The sequence below is a fragment of the Amia ocellicauda genome, chromosome 12, assembly GCF_036373705.1.
Source record: "Amia ocellicauda isolate fAmiCal2 chromosome 12, fAmiCal2.hap1, whole genome shotgun sequence".
NCBI classification, from domain to species: domain Eukaryota; kingdom Metazoa; phylum Chordata; class Actinopteri; order Amiiformes; family Amiidae; genus Amia; species Amia ocellicauda.
The window spans coordinates 2,431,012-2,457,407 of NC_089861.1; the positions used below are offsets into that span (position 1 = coordinate 2,431,012).

The window sequence follows — 26,396 nt, forward strand, 5'->3', positions numbered from 1 at the left end:
AAAAAAACAGAATTCGATTTTTTTTTTTTCAGCAACGGAAAACAGAAGCTGATTAAGATTGCGAGGTCAGCAGAATATATAACAAGACTCCCTGGCATGCCAGGTGCCCTTCTGCCACTTCCTGGAGGCCCAGCTTTGCTCAGTGGCATGTCTGAGGGACTGAATAACTCAGGGAAAACAAAATCTCAATGTCCTCCTGGGTCAGTTTGCAAAAAAGGTGCATTATTTCAGTGTTATGTATATAGTTTATTGAAATACAATGCATATTTCAATACCTAAGGCTTTTAAGAGTATGTTTTAAGTGTCAAAACTGTTCACTATTACTGTGTGGGGTGTCAAATCAATAATAATAATAAAAAAATGAATTCTGTTATTTTTTTATTGCACATTGTTCACTCAAATACTGTCTTATAAGTACATTATACATGAAAAATGCATTTAGCAGAGGTTGTTCTGAAAAAATTGATAGAAAACACTGTGGTTTATAAGCAAAGGCATATTGTGTATCAGCTAGAATGTAAAAGTGGTAAAAACAGGAAAAATTGTCTCAGTCCTCTGAGGGTTAACTCTGAGGGTGCCAGAACCCTGCATACAGTAGATGACATCAATGTTTCGGTGCTTTTATCTCACAGGAGACTCACGAGAGGAGGAGCCGGCCGGTACCTTGGGCTTGTCTCTGGCCTCGTGGCCTTGGCGTTCATCATGACGTGAAGCACATTTATTGCTTTGCTCTGGAACAGTCAAGGAGTTGTCCCATAAATAACAGATTAAACCCTCCGTGCAAGCTAGCAGTAAAATGAGTAAATAAACCAAAAACCAAACCTATATGCCAGTGCTTTTGGATATTGGCAAACAAATTAGTCAAATAGAGTAGCGGAGGCCATGTTTTATTATCATTATTAATATTTTACGGCTCCCGTTCGGACATGGGAATGTCTAAACCATGACCGAAGCAGATAGATTTGTTATAGCTTTCAGAATGATGTATCTTTTTCTATAAAATATAGGGGGAGGGGTTATATAATGCATTTAATTAATCAACAAATTTACAGCTGTCGTCAAATTGACTATTTCATCAAGAAGGATCAGTCCATCTGAGTCCACAGGTGTGAACTTATGGTCTGGTTGGTGGGGCTCCATCTCTTCAGACAGTTGGACTGTTTCATAGTTCGGGCAAGAAAATTAATAATTTTCTCTGAGTTGTGCACTTTCATCAACCCTCCCTCACGCTGATTTCTCTTCAAATATATATGTGTGGGAAAACTGACATGGAAATAAATGTCATCGCACTGGTTTAATTGGTATTTGCCAGATAATGCATTCTTTCAAAGGCCCTCAAAATCTGAATGTCACATGTCATCCCTTTCATACACGCTGCAGCTTTTGGAAAACACGCCTACATTCCCTCTTCAGGATGTTACGAGGGACACAAAGCCTTGTTCAATGTGTTGTTTAAATTCTCTTCTATAGCTAATTCTGTATAAAAGGTGAATTTGTTGTGTTTTGACATCTTTTGAACCCCCCAGTTAAACTGGTGACTGCGGGGGGGAGAGCGCAGGTGACAGAAATCTGCCTCGGGGGAATGGGGGGGATTTCTCAGCCCAGATGCAGGGGCGCCTCGTCAGGTGAACTCAGTACCAAGATAAACTGAGGGAAATAAACCAAACTTTAACCAAACCAAGACGCAAAACACACACATGAATACAAATACACAAATATACTCTGAACACAGCCCAACAAAATGAGTGTTCAAGCTGAGCAGTTGTCAGCTCCCTGTGTCTCTGTCTGGCAGCTCCTCCCTCAGTCAGCTCCACTCACCTCCATTCAAAATGCTTTATTGCCATGATTGACATTAGTGTTGTTGCCACAGCTGTGCACAAAACACCAGAGCAAATATACAATAAAATAACACAATAAAACAGAAAAGTGATGCATTTATGATGGGTTAATACTAAAGGAATAACATTCCCTATAACAAGAGTCTCTCTGTGTCTCTCTGTTTCATCCTGTCTCACGGTGTCTCACTGTCTCTCTCTGCAGTGAAATGCTCCACTTTCTCTCCGATTCCCTCCACTGTCAGTCGCAGTCTCTCCAGTGTCTCTCTGTAACTCTGCAGCTCTCTGGCCTGATCCTCATAGCGCTGCCTGAGCTCCTCAGTGCTGAGCCCCAGTGCTGCTGCAGGGAGCTGTGCCGTCACCACCACCTCCTGCAGGGCCTCTGTGTGTCTCTCTGCCTCGTCTCTGGCCTGTCCCTCATAGCGCCGCCTGAGCTCCTCCATCTCCCTCCTGTGTCTCTCCTCCACCTCTTTCCTCTCCCTCTCCCACTCCTCCCTCAGCACCTCTCTCTCTCTCTCCAGCCTCCCTCTCTGCTCTCGCTCTCTCCTCAGCTCCTCCTCCAGCGCTCTCCTCCTCTCCTCATCCCTCTCCTCCCTCAGCCTCTCCTCCAGCTCTGCTATCCGCTCCTCCAGCGCTCTGATCTTCTCCTCTCGCTGCTGGAGCTCCCCCTCCATCCTGCGGAGGAAGTTGTGCACTTCCTTCTGCTGCTTCTCCCTCAGCACTTCCTCTTCCCTCTGTTTCCTCTCCTCTCTGTCCCTCAGGATCTGCTCTTGCCTCTGTCTGATCCGGGACTCTGCCTCCTGGTACATCTGGCTGCTGTAGTGGCTGCCATTGTTTGCCGCCACCACCTCCTGGATTTTGGCCAGGAGCTGTGTGACCTGAGTGCCGTCGCCCCTGTTCTTGTTGTCCAGAGCGAGGTACCTGTTCCCGCACTTCTCCACCAGCCACCGGAGCTCCTCGCCGCCCGTCTCCACAAACTCCTGGATGCTCTTGCCGTTCAGCTGGTCGGCGTGGGTGAAGAGGAGCACGGTGCGCCCCGCAGCCCCCTCCCCGAAGATTTCCCGCACCCTCTCCAGCATCCTCCTCTCCTCCCCTGTGGATCGGCCCAGCGGGGTCACCAGGAGGAAAGCGTGGGGTCCCGGGGCAGACAGGTTGATACAGAGCCCCATGTCCCGTCTCATGTCCCCCTGAGAGAGAGGCGTGTGGAACCAGTCTGGTGTGTCCACCACAGCCACCCGTCTCCCAGCCACGCGTCCTCTTCTCCTGACGCTCTCCTGTGTCACTGCAGAGCTGCTGGCTTCAGAGGGAAACTCCTCTCGGCCCAGGATGGTGTTTCCTGCCGCGCTCTTCCCAGCCCCAGTCCTCCCCAGCAGCACCAGCCTCAGCTCAGGGGGAATGGGAGGCGCTGGGGCGTCTGGACTGGGAGTCTCTCCTGGGCTTCTCTCTGGAGCGGCACCTCCACTCACTGCAACACAACACAACACACAACACACAGTCAGAGCTGACACGACAACACGGCACAGACACACTGCTGAGATGGGCTGAGTGTGTCACTGCAGTAGAGCGGCAATGAGCCAGACTGGGATACTGTCTGTAGATGAGAGGAAATATCAGGACAACAAACAGAACAACAATGACTGATCACATTAGGAGAGCAGTAATACATACGGTGTCCATTTTAGGACATTATCACGCATCAGTCGTCCTCGAGTCAAGAATCAAGCATCACTCACTCAAGTCTCCGGTATCAGGATCGTTATTCACACTTCCCTCAGTCAGTTGTCACTGCTCCTCCTCACATCTCCTCCTCACGCCTCAGTGCTGTTTTATTTATAGTACAAAATCACTCTTTACCCCCTGATTCAGTTAAGCTTTACATAATAATTACAAAGGGGTCTTAGTGATGCAGTTTGGTCACTGCACTATGGTATGGGAGACCTGGGTTTGAAACTTGTCCCTGATACAAATTATTATTATTTACATTTCTTAATTAGTAAAAACGCATCTTTACTGCAATGAAATGTACTGTGTTAATTTAACAACCTTGTGATTTGCTTAAATTACTGTATTGATTATTCCTTTAAATATTTTAAGAATATGTGTGTCACAGTTCAAAACGCATCCCAGTTCTACACTAGATCACCCTTCTTTCCCAGTCACCTCTCCCAGCTCCCTTCATTCAATTATTCAATCACATCCCTGAAACCCATGTGCACTTCTGTGATCACCCCCTGCTCCCATTCACCCTGCACCTCTCATCCTGTCTCTCTGCTCCACATTTAAACCCTGCGCTCACTCCCAGTCACTGTGAAGTTTTGTCAGTATTGTACTACATCCCCGAGCGTTACTCCCCGTGCCTTGTTATTGCCTTGTTCCCTGGATTCCTTGCCTGACTTCCCGACCACGACTCTGGACTTCCCTCTTGACTCTGTTTGCCTGATCGCACGACCCTTGCCTGTGACCACGTCTCTGCCTTGCCCTTGATTGCCCTGTTCTGCCGGTACCGACCCACGCCTGTCTGACCTCCTCTACCAGCAGCGCAACTGAGTCTCCTGTTCCCGTGCCCGCGGTACGTCACAATGTGATGGAAATCCAAGACTGTGTCCTTTAAAGACAAATAGTAATTGCTCATTTGGATTTTGAAATACCAGTAACTTACAGCAATTGCTCATTATCCTAGGTATTTGCATACCTTTACTCTTATGTAGTGCCCTATTTTAATTGACATGTTATGTCCAGGTGGCAACCCTATAAATTTAAGTATATTGAAAGTAAATAACATTTGTTGGTGTAATTGTATAAAGAAAAATAAAATTAAAATGCAGCCACATAGTGTAAAAAAGGGGGTGTCTCAATTACATATGTTGACATAACGTTATATCTGTTAAATGAGCAATTACTATTTGTCTTTAAAGGATAGTGTTGGATTTCCCTCATGCATTCTTAAACATATATAAATGTTGTAAGTTGTAAGTCGCCCTGGATAAGGGCGTCTGCCAAGAAATAAAATAATAATACAAATAATAATAAAGGGATAATCATTATACTAATTTAAACAAATCTACTACTTTCTACTAATTAAGAAATATACAAAATCATATATTGTATTGGGGATAGTATCCCATATGATAGTGCAGTGACCAAACTGCATCACTAAGACCCGTTTGTTATTATTATGTAAAGCTTAACTGAATCAGTGGTTTAATGCCGATACTTGACTTGAGGACGACTGATGTGTGAGGATGTCCTAAAATGGACACTAAATACAGCATTAATCAGACTCACTGAGGGGAGGGTAGATATCCAGGCTGTTGCTCCTCTTGACAGGCAGAGTGGATTCCTCTGTCTCTTTCTCCAGCTCCTCTTCCTTCAGTGTCTTTCTCATCTTCTCCTTCAGCTCCTCTGCTCTCCTGCTCCACTCCTCCTCCATCTTCTGTTTCAGCTCCTCTTCCCTCTCTATCTCCCTCTCTTTATAATTCTCCTTCTGCTCCTCTTCCCTCTCTCTCTCCTTCTCTTCACACTCCTTTCTGATCTGATCTACCTCTCTCTCTCTCTCCCCTAATCTCTGAGCCATCTCTGCTATCTCTCTATCTCTCTTTTCATCCTTCTTTATAATCTTTTCCTCTCTCTGCTCATATTTCTGTGTCAGGTCTTCTATGTCTCTCTTTCTTTCCTCTCTCTCTCTCTGTTTCATTTCTTCAATTTCTCTCTTTTTCTTTTCCTCCATCTCTTTAATCTCCCAGTGCACCTTTCTCTCTCTCTCCTCAAAATCCCATTTCAGATGATCTATCTCTCTCTGCCTCTCCTCCTCTTTCTCTCTGATTTCCCTCTGTCTTTCTCTCTCCCTCTCCTCCTCTCTCTGTTTTACCTCCTCTCTCTCTCTTTTCATCTCTTCATCCCTCTCTTTAATCTCCTCTTCTATCTCTCTCTCTCTCTTTTCCAATTGCTGTGTGAGGTCTGCTATCTCTCTCTTCCTCTCTTCATCCCTCTGTTTCAGGTTTTCAATCTCTCTCTCCCTTTGTCTACACGCCTTATTTAACTCATTTATCTCTCTCTTCATCTCCTCTTTCTCTCTGATCTCTCTCTCTCTCTTTCTGTCCCTCTCTTCATCCCTCTGTTTCAGATCCTCTTCTATCAGTCTGATCCTCTCTTCAGTCTCTCTGTATATTTGGCTGATGTCAGTAGTGAAGTGCCAGCCCCCGTGTCCTGCCACCATCTCCTCTATCTTGTCCAGCAGCTCTGTGACCTGAGTGCCGTCGCTCCTGTCCCTGTTGTTGAGGACATGATACCTGTTCCCACATTTCTCCACAAGCCGCTGGAGCTCCTCCCCTCCTCTCTCAATGTGCTGCTCAATGGTTGTGTCTCTCAGTTCGTCCCCCCAGGTGAACAGCACTATAGTGTGTCTCCAGACTCTCTCACTGAGGAGCTCCAGGTGTTCCTGCACTGCTCTCCTCTCTGTCTCTGTGAATGAGCTCCCCACAGGAATGGCCAGGAGGAGAGCGTGGGGTCCCGGGGGACACAGAGACACACTGCGCACAATCTCCTGTTTGAGCCGCTCTGGAGTCTCCTGTACAGAATCAGTCCACCTCCAGCCTGGTGTGTCGACCACTGTGACCTGCCTCCCGGCCACTTCACCCTGGCTCTTCTCACTCTGCTCAGTCACTGTCTGTAACACACTCCCAGTCTTAAACGCCTCTCTGCCCAGGATGGTGTTTCCTGATAAACTCTTCCCAGCCCATCTCTCCCCCAGCAGCACAATCGTCAGCTCTGAGAGACGCTGTGTCTCAGGGGAAGCAGTCTGTCTCCCCCCTGTCAGAGAGAAACAACACAGTTTATATCCCTCTTCAGTCTCCATCCCTCCCTCTCCAAAACCTGTTATTAAACTCCTTCTAACTGACATTGTTTTTTCACTTTACTTTTCTCTCCCACACTATTATCCCGATTGTTACAGTGCAGACACACTCCTCCGTCGCCCTCTCTCTCTGCCTTCTCCATTCCTCTCTCCTTCCCCCTCTCTCCCCCTTTCCCTCCCTCCCTGCCTTTCTCCCACTCTCTCCTTCTTCTTCTCATTGTTTTTTCTTTCTCCCATTGTCTTCTCCCTTCCTCATTTGTTCCCCACGTTATTTCTATCCACCCTCCCTCCTGCCCCCTTTCTATGTCCCTCCCTCCCTGCTCTCTTTCTCCTCATCTGCTTCTCTCCCCTCTCATCCTCTCTTTTCTCTGGGTCTCCCCCTCACTTAATTTGTCTCTCTGCCTCTCCATCACCACCCCTCTCTTGACTTCTTCTCTCTAATGTTCTCTTCCTCTCTCTCCCTCCCTCCAGTTCCCAAAACACAGTGACTGTAAAAACACTAATAATGACTCTGTCTCTCCTGTCTCTCTCTGATGACATCACACTAATAACAGTGAGTCTCAGTGACAACAGGCACTAACACGACTGCTGCTGATAATTAATAAAGACACTGTCTCTCGCCCTCTCTCCCTCTCTCCCTCATCCCCTTCTCCCTCTCTCTCCATCCCTCTGTCCCTCTCTCTCCCTCCCTGGAATATGTATATCCCATTACAGCTCTATTCTCTCAGGGTGTGTAATCCAGTGTGTGTGTGTGTGTGTGTGTGTGTGTGTGTGTGTGTGTGTGTGTGTGTGTAGTGTGTGTGTAGTGTGTGTGTAGTGTGTTGCTGGTGTGTTGCTAGTGTATTTCCTACAGTCACTCCAGTCAGACAGTTTGCCCATCAGCTGTGTCTCAGTCCCTCTAATAACTCTCTCAGTGGGACTCAGCGGACACTTTAACTTGGGGACGGGAGGACAGAGGGACAGTCTCTCCTGAGGGACACAGAGGACAGAAACACAGAGCAGCGACTCACCACCAAGGGAGGAGGACCATCTGCTCGCCATCTCTCTTTCTCTCTCACAGCCGCTCCTCTCTCCCTCCAGAGGTCACTGGTCTCTCGTCTCTCTCTCAGTTGCTGTGGTGCTCAGTGTCCACTGTCCCTTCACACACACAGTCCTTAACTGTCCCTTCTGTGGCAAAGGGGCTCCAAGTGTCCAGAGGCTCAGTAATGAGTCCCTGTAGAAACCAGAGGAGCTCAGGTTCAGATCCAGGCGTTTCAGTGGCTCCTCCAGATGTTCAGCCCAGCTGCTGCTGCTCCCTGTCCACAGTGTCTGTGAATGAGAGCACAGCTGGTTACTGGCGGACAGTGCTGGACTGAGCGGTCTGGCTGGGGGGGCTGTGTGGCCAGGCTTTTCTGGTCCCCCCATGCCTGTCTCTGAGGACCCCCAGACACTTGTTTGAGCTCCTGCTCCAGTAGAGAGAGATGCTTCTCCAGCGCTAAACACTGATGTCTATGGTAGCTGTAGGACACAATAGTCCCCAGTGAAGAACAGACCCCAGTCCAGCTCCAGTCCAGCTCCAGTCCAGTCACATTGCTCCTGTAATTAAACACTGATATCTATGGTACCTGTAGGACACAATAGTGTCACAGATGTGACCAAGTCTATTTTTTTGCGCATTTATTGGTATCACTTATTGATTACCACTGCTTTATTGTATATACTGTGTTTTGAGTTTATATCACTTATTGATTGTGTTTTTGTTTGATCAGGGTCTTAATGAGTGACATTTAACATTCACTTTATCCATTCAGTTTCACCGTGCAGATCAGTTGCCTATCTCCCCTGCCATTGGTTAGAGGCGCGATGTCTCTCCTCGTTGGATATTTAGGGGAGGTGAGATGAGACAAGGGAGTTTTTCTATTCTATTTCGGAAGAGGGGCTGTGAGTGCTGCCGGATGGGTTGTCGAAGCACTGTGTGACTAGCGGATCCCAACCATCAACTTTGATCAGTGACAAGAATAGTGACAGGGACAGTGACAGTGACAGGGACAGGGACAGTGGAGAAACCACACTCATGGGAAAGACTTGCAGTTCGGTTTTAATTACTTCTCTGCAGGGAAGTGGGACTCTTTGTTTTAGATCCTTTTAAACGTTTGTCGTTTATATCTTTGTATCCTGTAAGAAAGTGCATAGTGGGATCATTTTACTGTTAATGCGGATCTTTGTGTGTGGATCTCAAGCCACAGTTCAACAGCGTCCTCCCCGGCGTTGTGAGAGTGGAGAGGTGCTGCCCCTGCCTGATGCCAAGAGGGCACAGGACGAGTCTCAGTTTTCATGGGAGCTGGTGTGTGCCCTGTTTAAAAAGCGCCGCGCTTCGGTATTTGTCCTCTCTGTGTTACAGGTGGGAGCCGTGCGGAGTGCAGCACTAGGAGCGAGAGTGGGGCGGATCTCAGACACTTGCTGCTCTGCCGAGCTGTGTGACTCTGGGCTGAAATCAGAGTGGGCTTCTGGGGTCTTAGCGATTTTCACGTTTGTACACATGAGGAGTTGGACTGTTTCTCTTTAAGTGATTTGTTTCTACTGTACAACTGTCTGACGTGAAATCTGACAACATTAAATCTGTGTGGTGGAGGGACTTCTGATAGTGACACTGTGTGTGTGTGTGTGTGTGTGTGTGTGTGTGTCTATATCAGTGTATTCTGTGTCTGTATGTGCAGAGGTGGAAAGAGTACTGAAAAATCCTACTCAAGTAGAAGTACTATTACTTTGATTAAATTATACTCAAGTACAAGTAAAAGTACAGGTTTAAAAAACTACTCAAGTAAAAGTAAAAAGTAGCTCATTTAAAAAGTACTCAGAGTACAAATTACATAGTTATTTTAACAAAGCATTGTCACATGATCTCTAAGCAAACGCTAAGACACATGTATTTACATGCACACACACGTAGGTTTTACTAGCCTTGTGGGGACTTTCTATAGACATAATGATTTTTATACTGTACAAACTACAGATTCTATCCCCTAACCCTAACCTTAAATCTAACCCTCATAAAAAACTTTCTGCATTTTTACATTTTAAAAAAAACATCATATAGTATGTTTTTTAAGCAATTTGACTCATGGGGACTCTAGACAAAGTCCCCACATTTCACAGTTATGGTATATTAACCTAGTAATTTAAAAAAGTACAAATAAGTCCCCATAAATCAAGAAAACCTGTACATACACACACACACACACACACACACACACACACACACACAGAGGTGAGTGACAGATTAAATGAGTGGAGGACATAACGAATGCAGACGCCTCCAAAGAGGTGTACTGCATTAAACCATTAAGCAATTAACATCCCATCATGCTCTGTGGCATGTATACAAATGCTGAGCAGCCCAGCTGACCTCGGTTTTGGATCAAGATGGTAAGAGGAAAGGATCTAAGTGACTGAAAGAGGGGTCATTATTGGGGCACGAATGGCAGGAGTTTCAGTCACAGACGCTCAACTGTTTCGTGTTCTGGGCAAGTGGGCGAGTGCATATGTGGGACACCAAGAGAACGGGACAGGCCTGACTGCTGACCCCTACAGTGAGGGGGTCCGGAGGCTCTGTTGTGTTGTGGGGGGCAACGGTTTGGGACCACTTGTCCCCTTAGAGCAGTGGATCCCAACCCTGGTCCTGGAGGACCCCATACCCTGCTGGTTTTTGTAAAAATCTGCTTAGATTTGACTTTTTAAATTGGGTAATAAAAGAGTTGTTTAAAATAATGAAAAGACTCCAATTTAGGAAATTAGTTCAATTAAGAGTTAAATTAAGTAATTGAGAGCTCGGAGATATGCAGAGATATGTAACAATAAGTCACATTTTTTAATTTAAAAGTTTGTTTTATTATTAATATTATTATTTCTAAATGACTGTAGCGGATATTTAAATAAATAAATACAAATACAATCACAACACCACCTTACCTAGAACACAAGTAAGTGTTGATATAACTTTACTATTAGTTTATTCGGACAGACTAAAACGAATGACAAAACGGAATACCCATAGACTACAATGGGGAAAACAGAAGGACGGCCTATATCTCCAAATCCCACACAGGAATCCTAAAACCCTGAATATACTTTCTTTAAAACAACCTCAGGATTTTAGGATTCCTGTGTGGGATTTGGAGATATAGACCTTCTGTCAGGGCAGTCCGTTTTGTCATGCGTTTAGTCTGTCCCCTGTATTTTACAGAAACAACTCTTTCCAGAAAGCAAATTGCTATTAAGTATGGGTTAGTCATTTCTGATATTGTGTGATATGTTGTCAACATTGCTGAATGATGTATTCATTATGATCATGTGAACATTTACCGTTTCAGAGATCAGTGTCATTTTCCAAAATGAGCGTGATGCTGATTGGCTAAAATGGATATATTGTGTTTTGATATAAATCAGGAAAGTCAAATGGCACCATTTTTTAACATTGGGATTACAAGACATATAAGACATACAAGTTCAGATTAAACTGTGTATAGTATGTGAAAAGGCACCTCTAGGAGTATATCCACAGCATGACCCTGAATTATGTGTGGAACTGGCTTCATTATCACGTTTTGCCAAGAAGCTCTTCAATGTTTGCTCACTATAGGCTGTAACGATTCACACATTTTCCATTCGTTCAAGTTTCGATTGTAGTTGTTCTTTTTCTTCACACTCTTGTCTCCAAATGAATAACCTTTCTGGACACAAATCTAACAATTATTTGAACACTGCCAGCCAGGAAATGAACAGTAAATGAACAGTAAGGGCTTATGAAACCCACTTTATCTTAGCAGACATATACAATTATAAAACAAAGAACCGGTTATAAAGTTAGCATGAAACTGAAATATGACATAGATATAGTATTATGCAATGTGGAAGCGCTTAGAAATGGCTCATGTCTAGTACAGCTGTACATCAGTGCAGTAAACGCGCTTTTCAACACTACAGCGCCTATAATATCAAATAATAAGCATTCATGATCAAACAGGGCTGATCAAACACTGACCCAGAGACATCGAGACTGAACTCCACAGACAGAAACTCGCTGAGCCGATCACAGCAGACAGACAAGAGCTACGGCAGCCGCAAACCTGCTAATGCAATAAATAATGACAATAATATACACATATACTTGTAGAAAATCATGTTTCAGGACTCAACACCAACCCTTACACAATGACTCATTTGTATTACTACGGAGGGTGATCAGTGCCAAAATTAAGATGAACGTGATTATGAAGATGATTATTAACATGATTATGAAGACGAACATGAAGAGGATTATGAACATGAAGATGAACATGAAGAGGATTATGAACATGAAGATGATTATGAACATGAAGATGATTATGAAGATGATTATGAGCACTGGATAGGACAATGAGCGCACTGGTACCGCACACTGGCTCTGATTGACAGAGTTCAATGTTTTGTCACATTAAAAAAAAAAAGAAATACAAGAGACGCTACGAAATGTAGAAGCGCACTGAGAAATGTGAATAGCAAAGACACACAGGAAATAAATATATACATGTTGAAACTGATGAATGAATTAATACATGTTGAAATAACGACCTCAGGGACTCAGGAGATACATCCAATAGCAGGCTCTTAAGTTGAAGGGCAGAAAGGCAAACTATCCAAGAGGGGAAATCCAGAAAGGTTAAACAGGTACAGTCCAGGGTCAGTCGATCGGGCAAACAGGCTAAACAGGGAGATCCTAGAGAGGTGGTCAAAGACGGGAATGCAGGAGTCAAAACACAGGTAAGCTATCAAGGATGAGTGCTCAGAAATGATTCGAGAGAGCATGCAAGACTTCGCAATGACACTGAGAAACAAAGGGGTTTATATACTGTGTTGAGGGGAAGGCTAAGACTGAGTGACAGGTGATAGACCAATGAGAAGAGAGGAAAGACGGAACAAGTGCACATGGGTGGAAGGAATGTTAAGTGACTGATCCGGGAACTGGGAGAGTGAGACACAGGGTTTCATATTCGGGAGAGAGAGACCTCTGGTGGTGAACTGAGGTAAGATCAGGAGAGACCGTGACACAGAGCCAGTGGGTGATAGGCAGGGCGCTTATTGTTCAATCCAGTGCTCATAATCATCTTCATAATCATCTTCATCTTCATAATCATCTTCATGTTCATCTTCATCTTCACAATCATCTTCATGTTCATAATCATGTTCATCTTAATTTTGGCACTGATCAACCTCCATAGTATTACAAAGCCCAGATTGTCCACTATATTGTAGTCAGTATACACTCACCTAAAGGATTATTAGGAACACCATACTAATACTGTGTTTGACCCCCTTTCGCCTTCAGAACTGCCTTCATTCTACGTGGCATTGATTCAACAAGGTGCTGAAAGCATTCTTTAGAAATGTTGGCCCATATTGATAGGATAGCATCTTGCAGTTGATGGAGATTTGTGGGATGCACATCCAGGGCACGAAGCTCCCGTTCCACCACATCCCAAAGATGCTCTATTGGGTTGAGATCTGGTGACTGTGGGGGCCAGTTTAGTACAGTGAACTCATTGTCATGTCCAAGAAACCAATTTGAAATGATTCGACCTTTGTGACATGGCGCATTATCCTGCTGGAAGTAGCCATCAGAGGATGGGTACATGGTGGTCATAAAGAGATGGACATGGTCAGAAACAATGCTCAGGTAGGCCGTGGCATTTAAACGATGCCCAGTTGGCACTAAGGGGCCTAAAGTGTGCCAAGAAAACATCCCCCACACCATTACACCACCACCACCAGCCTGCACAGTGGTAACAAGGCATGATGGATCCATGTTCTCATTCTGTTTACGCCAAATTCTGACTCTACCATCTGAATGTCTCAACAGAAATCGAGTCTCATCAGACCAGGCAACATTTTTCCAGTCTTCAACTGTCCAATTTTGGTGAGCTTGTGCAAATTGTAGCCTCTTTTTCCTATTTGTAGTGGAGATGAGTGGTACCCTGTGGGGTCTTCTGCTGTTGTAGCCCATCCGCCTCAAGGTTGTACGTGTTGTGGTTTAACAAATGCTTTGCTGCATACCTCGGTTGTAACGAGTGGTTATTTCAGTCAAAGTTGCTCTTCTATCAGCTTGAATCAGTCGGCCCATTCTCCTCTGACCTCTAGCATCAACAAGGCATTTTCGCCCACAGGACTGCCGCATACTGGATGTTTTTCCCTTTTTACACCATTCTTTGTAAACCCTAGAAATGGTTGTGTGTGAAAATCCCAGTAACTGAGCAGATTGTGAAATACTCAGACCGGCCCGTCTGGCACCAACAACCATGCCACGCTCAAAATTGCTTAAATCACCTTTCTTTCCCATTCAGACATTCAGTTTGGAGTTCAGGAGATTGTCTTGACCAGGACCACACCCCTAAATGCATTGAAGCAACTGCCATGTGATTGGTTGGTTAGATAATTGCATTAATGAGAAATTGAACAGGTGTTCCTAATAATCCTTTAGGTGAGTGTATATCTATGTATTCTGTGTCTGTATGTGTGTTCCTCTCTCCTCCTGGTCCTGCCTGAAGCCAGAAGAGTGTTCATGGTCACCTCTCTGTCTCTCCTCAGCTCTGACTGTGGACACCTCTCCTCTGAGTGTCTTTATTCACACCTCTGACACACGGTTCCCACTGGGAGTCACTGTAACACCCATCTGTGACTCAGAGCAAGAGATAAAACCCACTTTGTCAGCATGTCAGGTCTGTGGAGAAAGTGAAACTCATTTGCTGTCTATTCTGTCAGAATATAATGTTATATTGATAGAGAACAATAAAACACACCCAGGAGATTAAGACACAGGAGTCTGTTGAGTCCAGAGTTCAGGGCCCCTGTGTCATTCAGGGCTGAATAAAGCAGTGAGTGAAATACAGGTGAGCAGACATGCCTTCTACACTCACCTGCACAAACTGCGTCTCACTCACCCAGACTGCGTCACACGCCTCAGACCTGAACAATACTGACCAGCTGTGTCAGATGTCTTAATCTGTCCACAGCCGCATGTCTGTCCCCTGTCTCTCTGAGCCCCAGTGCACTGAGACTGAGTCATAAGGACACTAACTGTGTGAAGAGCAATAAAACAGGTCCAGAGTCCAGACACCAGTGTCCCAGTCTGTCCCAGTACAGAGATGCGGCTCCAGGTCAGCTGACACTGTAGTCCCAGCAGCCCAGCAGCAGAGTGGCGTCTCAGAAACCCAGTCTGTGTGTGTGTGTGTGAGCAGTCACAGAGAGTGAGGCGTCCTGCACTCACATCCAGAGGGACTGGACAGGATAATAAGAGCCTTATGAGCCTCAGCCTGACAGCGAGAGAGAGGTTTTCTAAAATGTGTTTCTCTGACTAAACACTCCAAACCAGTGACACGGCAGCTGAGAAAGACCCGAGTGTCCCTGCTGCTGTAGAGGATTAGACACCTCTCTGTGTCATGGTTTCCCCCTGTACTTCTCCACCTCGCCACCAGAGGTCATCCCTACCAAGTTCTAATCCAGTCACTTCTCCCAACTCCCTTCAATCATTCAATTAACATTCAGGAAACCCATGTGCCCTTGTTCACTCACCCTCTGCCCCCATTCGCCCTGCACCTCCAAAACCTGGTTTTCTGTTGCACATATAAACCCCTCACTAGCCTTCAGTCTTTGTAAAGTTTTGTCAGTCTCATCTACATCTCTGAGCATTTCTCCCCGTACCGTGAGCATTGCCTTGTTTCCTCAATTCCTCGCCTGACCTCCCGACCACGACTTTGGACCCTCCTCTTTGACTTTGTTTGCCTGACCACCTGACCCTTGCCTGTGACCACGACCACGTCTATGCCTTGCCCTTTATTGCCCTGTCCTGCCGGTATCCGACCCACGCCTGTCTGACCTCCTCTACCACGCACTGCAACTGGGTCCCCTGTTCCCGTGCCCCGCAGTACGTTACACTCCTCCTGGGCTCATATAACACATTATAAACCACACACACCTCTCAATGCACAACACACTGTATAAACCACATGCATCTCACACTGTATAAACCATACACACCCTGTATAACACACTGTATAAACCACACACACCTCACACTGAACAACACACTGTATAACACACTGTATAAACCACACACACACTGTATAACACACTGTATAAACCACACACACCCTGTATAACACACTGTATAAACCACACACACCCTGTATAACACACTGTATAAACCACACACACCCTGTATAACACACTGTATAATCCACACACCCCTCAGCCCTGACCTTGTACGGGCGTCTCAGTTTGCTTCACTCCTCCTGTCCTGTGTCTGGTCTGATAGAGCAGAGAGGTCCCGCTGTGTCCCCTGTGTCCCTCCAGCCTCTCTCTCACATCATGGCCGTCTCTCCTGCACAGACACTGAGTCTCCCTCTGCAGCTGAGCTCCACAGTCCTCTGAGTGATTCTGGCCCCTGGATCTCAGCTCATATTGACACGTCAGACACAGAGGACAGACCCGATCACAGCCCGGCTCGGCCCTCTCTCTCTGGGTCTCTGGGTGTCGGTGTAATGTGGCCCAATGTGAGCAGCAGGCGAGACACACACACAGTGCTGTGTAACACACAGGGCTCAGTACAGGACACAGTCCACAGTCTCAGTGTGTCGGGGGCGTTACTCAGTCCCTCTCACACTCCAGTGCATCTAGCAGGGCAGCATTAATGATTAACAGCAGATAAATCCCACTCCCTCCATCAGTCATATCTGTGGAGAAAGTGAAACTCATTTGCTGTTTGTTCTGTCTGAATATAATGTTATATTGATAGAGAACAATAAAACACACCCAAGAGATTAAGACACAGGAGTCTGTTGAGTCCAGAGTTCAGGGCCCCTGTGTCATTCAGGGCTGAATAAAGCAGTGAGTGAAATACAGGTGAGCAGACATGCCTTCTACACTCACCTGCACAAACTGCGTCTCACTCACCCAGACTGCGTCACACGCCTCAGACCTGAACAATACTGACCAGCTGTGTCAGATGTCTTAATCAGTCCACAGCTGCATGTCTGTCCCCTGTCTCTCTGAGCCCCAGTGCACTGAGACTGAGTGATAAGGACACTAACTGTGTGAAGAGCAATAAAACAGTCCCTCTCAGTCTGGCAGGGCAGCGCTTAATGATTAAGAACATAAGAAAGTTTACAAATGAGAGGAGGCCATTCGACCCATCATGCTCGTTTGGTGTCCATTAATAACTAAGTGATCAAGGATCCTATCCAGTCTGTTTTTGAATGTTCCCAAATTGTCTCTTCAGCCACATCGCTGGGGAGTTTGTTCAGATTGTGACGCCTCTCTGTGTGAAGAAGTGTCTCCTGTTTTCTGTCTTGAATGCCTTGAAGCCCAATTTCCATTTGTGTCCCCGGGTGCGTGTGTCCCTGCTGATCTGGAAAAGCTCCTCTGGTTTGATGTGCTCGATGCCTTTCATGATTTTGAAGACTTGGATCAAGTCCCCACGTAGTCTCCTCTGTTCCAGGGTGAAAAAGTTTAGGTCCTCAGTCTCTCAGTAGGACTTTCCCTTCAGACCTGGAATAAGTCTGGTTGCTCTCCTCTGAACTGCCTCTAGAGCAGCGATATCTTTCTTGAAGTGTGGAGCCCAGAACTGTCCACAGTATCCAGATGAGCTCTAACTAGTGCATTGTACAGTCTGAACATTACTGCCCTTGTTCTCAATTCTACACTTTTGACAATATACCCTAGCATTGTGTTTGCCTTTTTTATTGCTTCCCCACATTGTTTGGATGGAGAAAGTGAGGAGTCCACGTAGACTCCTAGGTCTTTCTCATGGGTAATTATCCCATAGTGTAATTATAGTGGACATTTTTGTTACCTGCGTGTACCCGAGTTCATCAGAATGTGCAAAGTGACAGGAAAGAGCGATTGTCTCCGGAGCCCATAATCTGACCAAGTGCCCTTAAAGACAGAGATTGGTCAGCCGTGAAATTTGATGTAAAAAATAGGATCACCACTTTGAAAAGAAAGAGTCAATAAAAAACAGAATGAATCATTTTGAAGAATAAAGGGGTGTTGGTTAATCACATTTTGTCTGAGAATAAATCAGATGGTTGACAGAACAGGGGGTTAGGATGGAGAAGGGAGTTACAGAGGATCATGGAACGACTTCCATGTGCCTAGGAGTATGTACAGTACCGTTCAAAAGTTTGGGGTCACTTGGAAATGTCCTCGTTTTTGAAAGAAAAGCAAATTGTTTGTCCATTAAAATAACTTCAAATTGATCAGAAATACAGTGTAGACACTGTTAAAATGTTGCAAATGACTATTGTAGCTGGAAACGGCTGATTTGTAATGGGATATCTACATAGGCGTGGAGAGGCCCATTATCAGCATCAGTCCTGTGTGCCAATGGCACATTGTGTTTGATGAAAGCAAAGTCTGAAGGAAAAAAATATTATTTCAATTCAAAATCAATGTCTACCTTTGTCAATGACTATATTTCCAATTCAAACTTATTTCATGTATGTTTTCATGGAAAACAAGGAAATGTCTAAGTGACCCCAAACTTTTGAACGGTAGTGTACTCATCGGGGACACTTGGGAACTATAGTTATGTCTTACGGTCCTTCGATATTATTTTATTATTTTAGTGGGTTACATGCTTTATTTCTGGAAAGACTTGGGAAGGAGTTTTGCCAGATTATTAATGTGGAACCATTATCTCTTCTCAGTGGTACAATATTTTCTTTTGAAACTTAGTTGTATTGCAGTGCTGTGTGTGCACAGATTGGTCTTGTTTGTGCCATCAGTTTAAAAACATGAAAGTTTCTCTGTTGAGCTCTAATGCTACCCTCCTTTAAAGCAGATTGAACACATGTACTCTGCTATAATACAGATCTTATTTTGTATATCAATTACATTTCAGTACATCAGATGTATGTCAGAGAAATAAAAACTGTCAACAACAGGTTAATGTGTGTTTTTATTATATAAAATAATCTTAAAACATGTTTGTTTTGTTCAAGTTTGTAATGTAAACTATCCTGGTGTCTATTTTAACAGTCAATGTGTGAGAACTAGTTTGGTCTGTAGGTTTTGATTTTAATAGATTATGGATATTGACAATAGTCTGCCACTTCAAAGCACATATAAAACAACATTACACATTTAAACACACAAATATTCATTTAAACTGATCTAGTTAATGAATTGCTTGATAAACTCAAACCGATAGAATAGTATTTGATCAGAAATCATTCATAAAAACCTTAATAGGTAAATGTCCCCAGGTTGTAAGCAAAGTCCCTACAATTAACCATAATGTGAGAAGTGTGTGTCATGGTGTCCTCAAATTGGATGTTAGGATTTGTTCCCACAATGCTGTGAAATGTCTGTTTTATAACGACTAAATAAAAACAACTGACACATGGGGATAGTATGGGAATGTGACAGTATGCAGTTCAGTGCTTCCTACTAAGACCTCAGAAAGGTGGCGTCCCCAAATAGCTGTAGCCTGACATGCATCCCCAGTTATCATAAACAAGTGTGTGTGCATGTGTGTGTGTTTGAGAGGGAGAGAGTCTAAGGGTTTGATTTAAGTGTGTATACATGACCGCAGTGTCCAGGCAGTAGATCACTATCCCAGGTTTTATTGTTTTTCCAGATCCTAATAAGTTTCAGCCCTTCTTCCACTTTGCACAGCTTTTTACTAGATTGCAACTTTTTCTTACAGAGATAAAGAATGAAAAGTCAGGCTCAATGGTCTTAAATTTAGAAAAACCTGAATATTCATAATCTCAGTAAATACTACTCCTACTCAAGACATCTTTCTCTGCTGTAACACAGATCTGTGTTGCAGGTTGGACCCAAGTGTGGATAATAACATTGAACACACTAAGGTCTAGGGCTGGTGACAGGCACAGGATGGGCAAGGCTGTAATCATAGTGAACAGGATGAGCGAGAGGTCAGAGCATCGAGCAGACCAACTAGGCAGAAAAACCAGGAATCAAACCTGAAGAGACAGGCAAGAGTGAGTTACACTGGAACAATTGGGGAAAAGAGGCTAGTGTTGATACCAGGGCATAATCAATACTTTGCAAAGAAGTCTGGGAACAGAGGGGTATATATGGTGATGGGAAGGGCAGGAATAATTAAGAACAGGTGCAGAAGATAATTGGATAAATCAAAGGTAAGGTGATGAGGAAAACAGGATAAACGAGAACAGCAGCAACAGCTGGTGGTGAGCCAAGGGATTTCGGGATACAACTGTAACACCTGCATTGTAGAATATATCAAACGTATTATTTAAAGAAAAGATAAATGTAAAGAGTGAATAAATACAATTATGACGTATATTCACACCAAGTGATGTAAATGACATTTAATGTTACTAACTTAAGAAAACCTTAAATATATAAGAAAATATAAATATATAGAAACATGGGAAATTACAATACAACTATTAAAGCAGCATCTGTAATATTAGTAATATTCTTTTAAATAAATATCTATTGTAATCCATCCTTGCAATAAGATTAAATACACTCAATACGTTTTAAACACAAAGCTATGTGTGTGTGTATATTTATATAATTTATACATTAGAATAGCTTGGGGGTTTAGTCTGAAGAGTTTAACGGCCTTAGTTGTATTGACAGTAAGACGTGTTAACAGCCTTCAGCACAACTAACTAGTAACATTCTTACACCAATAAAGATTGAAAACCCCATTTAATTTCCCCACCCCCGACAATAAGTCAATTAAACTAAATCATATTTAAGACATACTGAGTATAAAATGAATTGAAGTACAGAGTTCAGACCAAGGCCAGAGGCAGCAGAACCGCAGAGGCGACAGAGAAAGATAAGCGCAGAGGGAGACACAGTCACACAAGAGTCACAGCGGATCATGTGCAACTCAAGCAGCTCTTTAGTGAGATGAGGAAACACACTGTTGCTGTCTTTTCACCCCAAAACAACCAGCTGCACAACAACAGAGGTGGGATAGAAATAGAGAAACAGAGGGAATGTGGGAGACAGAAAGATGCAGGATTTTACAGCAGCAAAGTTTTTAAAATAAATAAATAACATCTAAATGTAATTAGTAATTAGTATTATCAATGAGTCTATAAGGCTGTTTGATGTGTCTTTCCACCTCTATACAAACACAACGTATTTATTTATTTCACCTACAGGTGGCCTATTTTAGCTTCAAACACATTAAACATGTTTACATATGTCAGTGATCATGTTTATATCAAGGTATCCGCAGAGAGATCTAGCTTAGGCACCTTTATTATTTTCAACCCATAAACATGTTCTGGAAACTAATAACACGTACAATGTTTTCGTGTTTTTCAATGTGTAGATCAATAAATAAATAAATAAATACATACATACATAAATAAATGAGTAAAATACCACAAGGACAGGAATAAAATACAGTATTCTAAGAAGTCAATACAATACATTACAGAGTATCAAATGGTGTAGAAAATACAAATGTTTTCAGGGCAATTTTGAAATGAACTGGTGACAGAATCTGTGATTAAAATTTGGAGGAAATTCCACAGGGAAGGACAACTAAAACTATTCCCACCGAGTGTGACACACTGTGGGATGATTTCCTGCTCTCAAAGTGAGATCAGAGAGTCAGTGATACAGACTGAGAGGAGAGCCAGTGAGATGAGAGTCAGTGATACAGACTGAGAGGAGAGCCAGTGAGATCAGAGTCAGTGATACAGACTGAGAGGAGAGCCAGTGAGATCAGAGTCAGTGATACAGACTGAGAGGAGAGCCAGTGAGATCAGAGAGTCAGTGATACAGACTGAGAGGAGAGCCAGTGAGATCAGAGTCAGTGATACAGACTGAGAGGAGAGCCAGTGAGATCAGAGTCAGTGATACAGACTGAGAGGAGAGCCAGTGAGATCAGAGAGTCAGTGATACAGACTGAGAGGAGAGTCAGTGAGATCAGAGAGTCAGTGATACAGACTGAGAGGAGAGCCAGTGAGATCAGAGAGTCAGTGATACAGACTGAGAGGAGAGCCAGTGAGATCAGAGTCAGTGATACAGACTGAGAGGAGAGCCAGTGAGATCAGAGTCAGTGATACAGACTGAGAGGAGAGCCAGTGAGATCAGAGTCAGTGATACAGACTGAGAGGAGAGCCAGTGAGATCAGAGTCAGTGATACAGACTGAGAGGAGAGCCAGTGAGATCAGAGTCAGTGATACAGACTGAGAGGAGAGCCAGTGAGATCAGAGAGTCAGTGATACAGACTGAGAGGAGAGTCAGTGAGATCAGAGAGTCAGTGATACAGACTGAGAGGAGAGTCAGTGAGATCAGAGAGTCAGTGATACAGACTGAGAGGAGAGCCAGTGAGATCAGAGTCAGTGATACAGACCGAGAGGAGAGCCAGTGAGATCAGAGAGTCAGTGATACAGACTGAGAGGAGAGCCAGTGAGATCAGAGTCAGTGATACAGACTGAGAGGAGAGTCAGTGAGATCAGAGAGTCAGTGATACAGACTGAGAGGAGAGCCAGTGAGATCAGAGAGTCAGTGATACAGACTGAGAGGAGAGCCAGTGAGATCAGAGTCAGTGATACAGACTGAGAGGAGAGCCAGTGAGATCAGAGTCAGTGATACAGACTGAGAGGAGAGCCAGTAAGATCAGAGTCAGTGATACAGACTGATAGGAGAGCCAGTGAGATCAGAGAGTCAGTGATACAGACTGAGAGGAGAGCCAGTGAGATCAGAGAGTCAGTGATACAGACTGAGAGGAGAGCCAGTGAGATCAGAGAGTCAGTGATACAGACTGAGAGGAGAGCCAGTGAGATCAGAGTCAGTGATACAGACTGAGAGGAGAGCCAGTGAGATCAGAGAGTCAGTGATACAGACTGAGAGGAGAGCCAGTGAGATCAGAGAGTCAGTGATACAGACTGAGAGGAGAGCCAGTGAGATCAGAGTCAGTGATACAGACTGAGAGGAGAGCCAGTGAGATCAGAGTCAGTGATACAGACTGAGAGGAGAGCCAGTGAGATCAGAGTCAGTGATACAGACTGAGAGGAGAGCCAGTGAGATCAGAGTCAGTGATACAGACTGAGAGGAGAGCCAGTGAGATCAGAGAGTCAGTGATACAGACTGAGAGGAGAGCCAGTGAGATCAGAGTCAGTGATACAGACTGAGAGGAGAGCCAGTGAGATCAGAGTCAGTGATACAGACTGAGAGGAGAGCCAGTGAGATCAGAGAGTCAGTGATACAGACTGAGAGGAGAGCCAGTGAGATCAGAGTCAGTGATACAGACTGAGAGGAGAGCCAGTGAGATCAGAGAGTCAGTGATACAGACTGAGAGGAGAGCCAGTGAGATCAGAGTCAGTGATACAGACTGAGAGGAGAGCCAGTGAGATCAGAGTCAGTGATACAGACTGAGAGGAGAGCCAGTGAGATCAGAGAGTCAGTGATACAGACTGAGAGGAGAGCCAGTGAGATGAGAGTCAGTGATACAGACTGAGAGGAGAGCCAGTGAGATCAGAGTCAGTGATACAGACTGAGAGGAGAGCCAGTGAGATCAGAGAGTCAGTGATACAGACTGAGTGGAGAGCCAGTGAGATCAGAGTCAGTGATACAGACTGAGAGGAGAGCCAGTGAGATCAGAGTCAGTGATACAGACTGAGAGGAGAGCCAGTGAGATCAGAGAGTCAGTGATACAGACTGAGAGGAGAGCCAGTGAGATCAGAGTCAGTGATACAGACTGAGAGGAGAGCCAGTGAGATCAGAGTCAGTGATACAGACTGAGAGGAGAGTCAGTGAGATCAGAGTCAGTGATACAGACTGAGAGGAGAGCCAGTGAGATCAGAGTCAGTGATACAGACTGAGAGGAGAGCCAGTGAGATCACAGTCAGTGATACAGACTGAGAGGAGAGCCAGTGAGATCAGAGTCACTGAGTCCCAGTGTGATCACAGGAATGGCCAGGAGGAGAGCGTGGGGTTTCGGGGGGGGCAGAGAGACACACTGCGCACAATCTGCATTTGACCCGCTATAAAGTCTACTGTATAGAATCAGTCCACTCCCAGCCTGGTGTGTCGACCACAGTGACCTGCCTCCCAGCCACTTCACCCTGGCTCTTCTCACTCTGCGCAGTCACTGGCCCAGTCAGACTCCCAGTGATGAGCTGCTTTCTGCCCAGGATGGTGTTTCCTGATGAACTCTTCCCAGCCCATCCACTCCTCCCCAGCAGCACAATCCTCAGCTCTGAGAGACGCTGTGTCTCAGGGGAAGCAGTCTGTCTCCCCCCTGTCAGAGAGAAACAACACAGTTTATATCCCTCTTCAGTCCCACTGCCTCTCCCTCCATCCCTCCCTCTCCCACACTCGTTCCCTCCCTGTCTCCCCTCTCTCTCCTCCTCTCCCTTCTTCTCTTACTGATGATGCATTCTCATTACTTCTATATTATTATCTTTCTTACTTTAATATTATTATAATGTGTATGTACAGTATGTCCTGGCTACCAGCGCGTTTCATTCTCAAACACATCCGATTGACAGTTTTGGTGTTGCCCGCCGTCATTCAGAGCCTGTATATACACTCACCTAAAGGATTATTAGGAACACCATACTAATACTGTGTTTGACCCCCTTTCGCCTTCAGAACTGCCTTAATTCTACGTGGCGTTGATTCAACAAGGTGCTGAAAGCATTCTTTAGAAATGTTGGCCCATATTGATAGGATAGCATCTTGCAGTCGATGGAGATTTGTGGGATGCACATCCAGGGCACGAAGCTCCCGTTCCACCACATCCCAAAGATGCTCTATTGGGTTGAGATCTGGTGACTGTGGGGGCCAGTTTAGTACAGTGAACTCATTGTCATGTTCAAGAAACCAATTTGAAATTATTCCACCTTTGTGACCTGGTGCATTATCCTGCTGGAAGTAGCCATCAGAGGATGGGTACATGGTGGTCATAAAGGGATGGACATGGTCAGAAACAATGCTCAGGTAGGCCGTGGCATTTAAACGGTGCCCAATTGGCACTAAGGGGCCTAAAGTGTGCCAAGAAAACATCCCCCACACCATTACACCACCACCACCAGCCTACACAGTGGTAACAAGGCATGATGGATCCATGTTCTCATTCTGTTTACGCCAAATTCGGACTCTACCATCTGAATGTCTCAACAGAAATCGAGACTCATCAGACCAGGCAACATTTTTCCAGTCTTCAACTGTCCAATTTTGGTGAGCTTGTGCAAATTGTAGCCTCATTTTCCTATTTGTAGTGGAGATGAGTGGTACCCGGTGGGGTCTTCTGCTGTTGTAGCCCATCCGCCTCAAGGTTGTACGTGTTGTGGCTTCACAAATGCTTTGCTGCATACCTCGGTTGTAACGAGTGGTTATTTCAGTCAAAGTTGCTCTTCTATCAGCTTGAATCAGTCGGCCCATTCTCCTCTGACCTCTAGCATCAACAAGGCATTTTCACCCACAGGACTGCCGCATACTGGATGTTTTTCCCATTCTTTGTAAACCTTAGAAATGGTTATGCGTGAAAATCCCAGTAACTGAGCAGATTGTGAAATACTCAGACCGGCCCGTCTGGCACCAACAACCATGCCACGCTCAAAATTGCTTAAATCACCTTTCTTTCCCATTCAGACATTCATTTTGGAGTTCAGGAGATTGTCTTGACCAGGACCACACCCCTAAATGCATTGAATCAACTGCCATGTGATTGGTTGGTTGGATAATTGCATTAATGAGAAATTGAACAGGTGTTCCTAATAATCCTTTAGGTGAGTGTATATATAATATATATATATATATATATATATATATATATATATATATATATATATATATATATATATATATAGTGAGGGAAAGAAGTATTTGATCCCCTGCTGATTTTGTACGTTTGCCCACTGACAAAGAAATGATCAGTCTATAATTTTAATGGTAGGTGTATTTTAACAGTGAGAGACAGAATAACAACAAAAAAATCCAGAAAAACGCATTTCAAAAAAGTTATACATTGATTTGCATGTTAATGAGGGAAATAAGTATTTGACCCCTTCGACTTAGTACTTGGTGGCAAAACCCTTGTTGGCAATCACAGAGGTCAGACGTTTCTTGTAGTTGGCCACCAGGTTTGCACACATCTCAGGAGGGATTTTGTCCCACTCCTCTTTGCAGATCCTCTCCAAGTCATTAAGGTTTCGAGGCTGACGTTTGGCACACTCGAACCTTCAGCTCCCTCCACAGATTTTCTATGGGATTAAGGTCTGGAGACTGGCTAGGCCACTCCAGGACCTCAATGTGCTTCTTCTTGAGCCACTCCTTTGTTGCCTTGGCTGTGTGTTTTGGGTCATTGTCATGCTGGAATACCCATCCACGACCCATTTTCAATGCCCTGGCTGAGGGAAGGAGGTTCTCACCCAAGATTTGACGGTACATGGCCCCATCCATTGTCCCTTTGATGCGGTGCAGTTGTCCTGTCCCCTTAGCAGAAAAACACCCCCAAAGCATAATGTTTCCACCTCCATGTTTGACGGTGGGGATGGTGTTCTTGGGGTCATTCCTCCTCCTCCAAACACGGCGAGTTGAGTTGATGCCAAAGAGCTTGATGTTGGTCTCATCTGACCACAACACTTTCACCCAGTTCTCCTCTGAATCATTCAGATGTTCATTGGCAAACTTCAGACGGGCCTGTACATGTGCTTTCTTGAGCAGGGGGA

The 26,396-nt window shown here is 44.7% G+C and overlaps 1 protein-coding gene across 1 annotated transcript; it reads right to left on the reverse strand.

The window, feature by feature from the left end:
- Positions 1-1,819: 1,819 nt before the first annotated feature.
- LOC136764213 (GTPase IMAP family member 8) lies at positions 1,820-16,311 on the reverse strand. The gene is made up of 4 exons (XM_066718066.1): positions 15,957-16,311; positions 7,698-7,995; positions 5,121-6,644; positions 1,820-3,300 (listed from the first exon to the last, which is right to left on the reverse strand). Exons 2-4 carry the CDS (start codon positions 7,726-7,728, stop codon positions 2,012-2,014), a joined length of 2,844 nt encoding a protein of 947 aa, XP_066574163.1. The 5' UTR covers positions 7,729-7,995; positions 15,957-16,311; the 3' UTR covers positions 1,820-2,011.
- Positions 16,312-26,396: the final 10,085 nt, after the last annotated feature.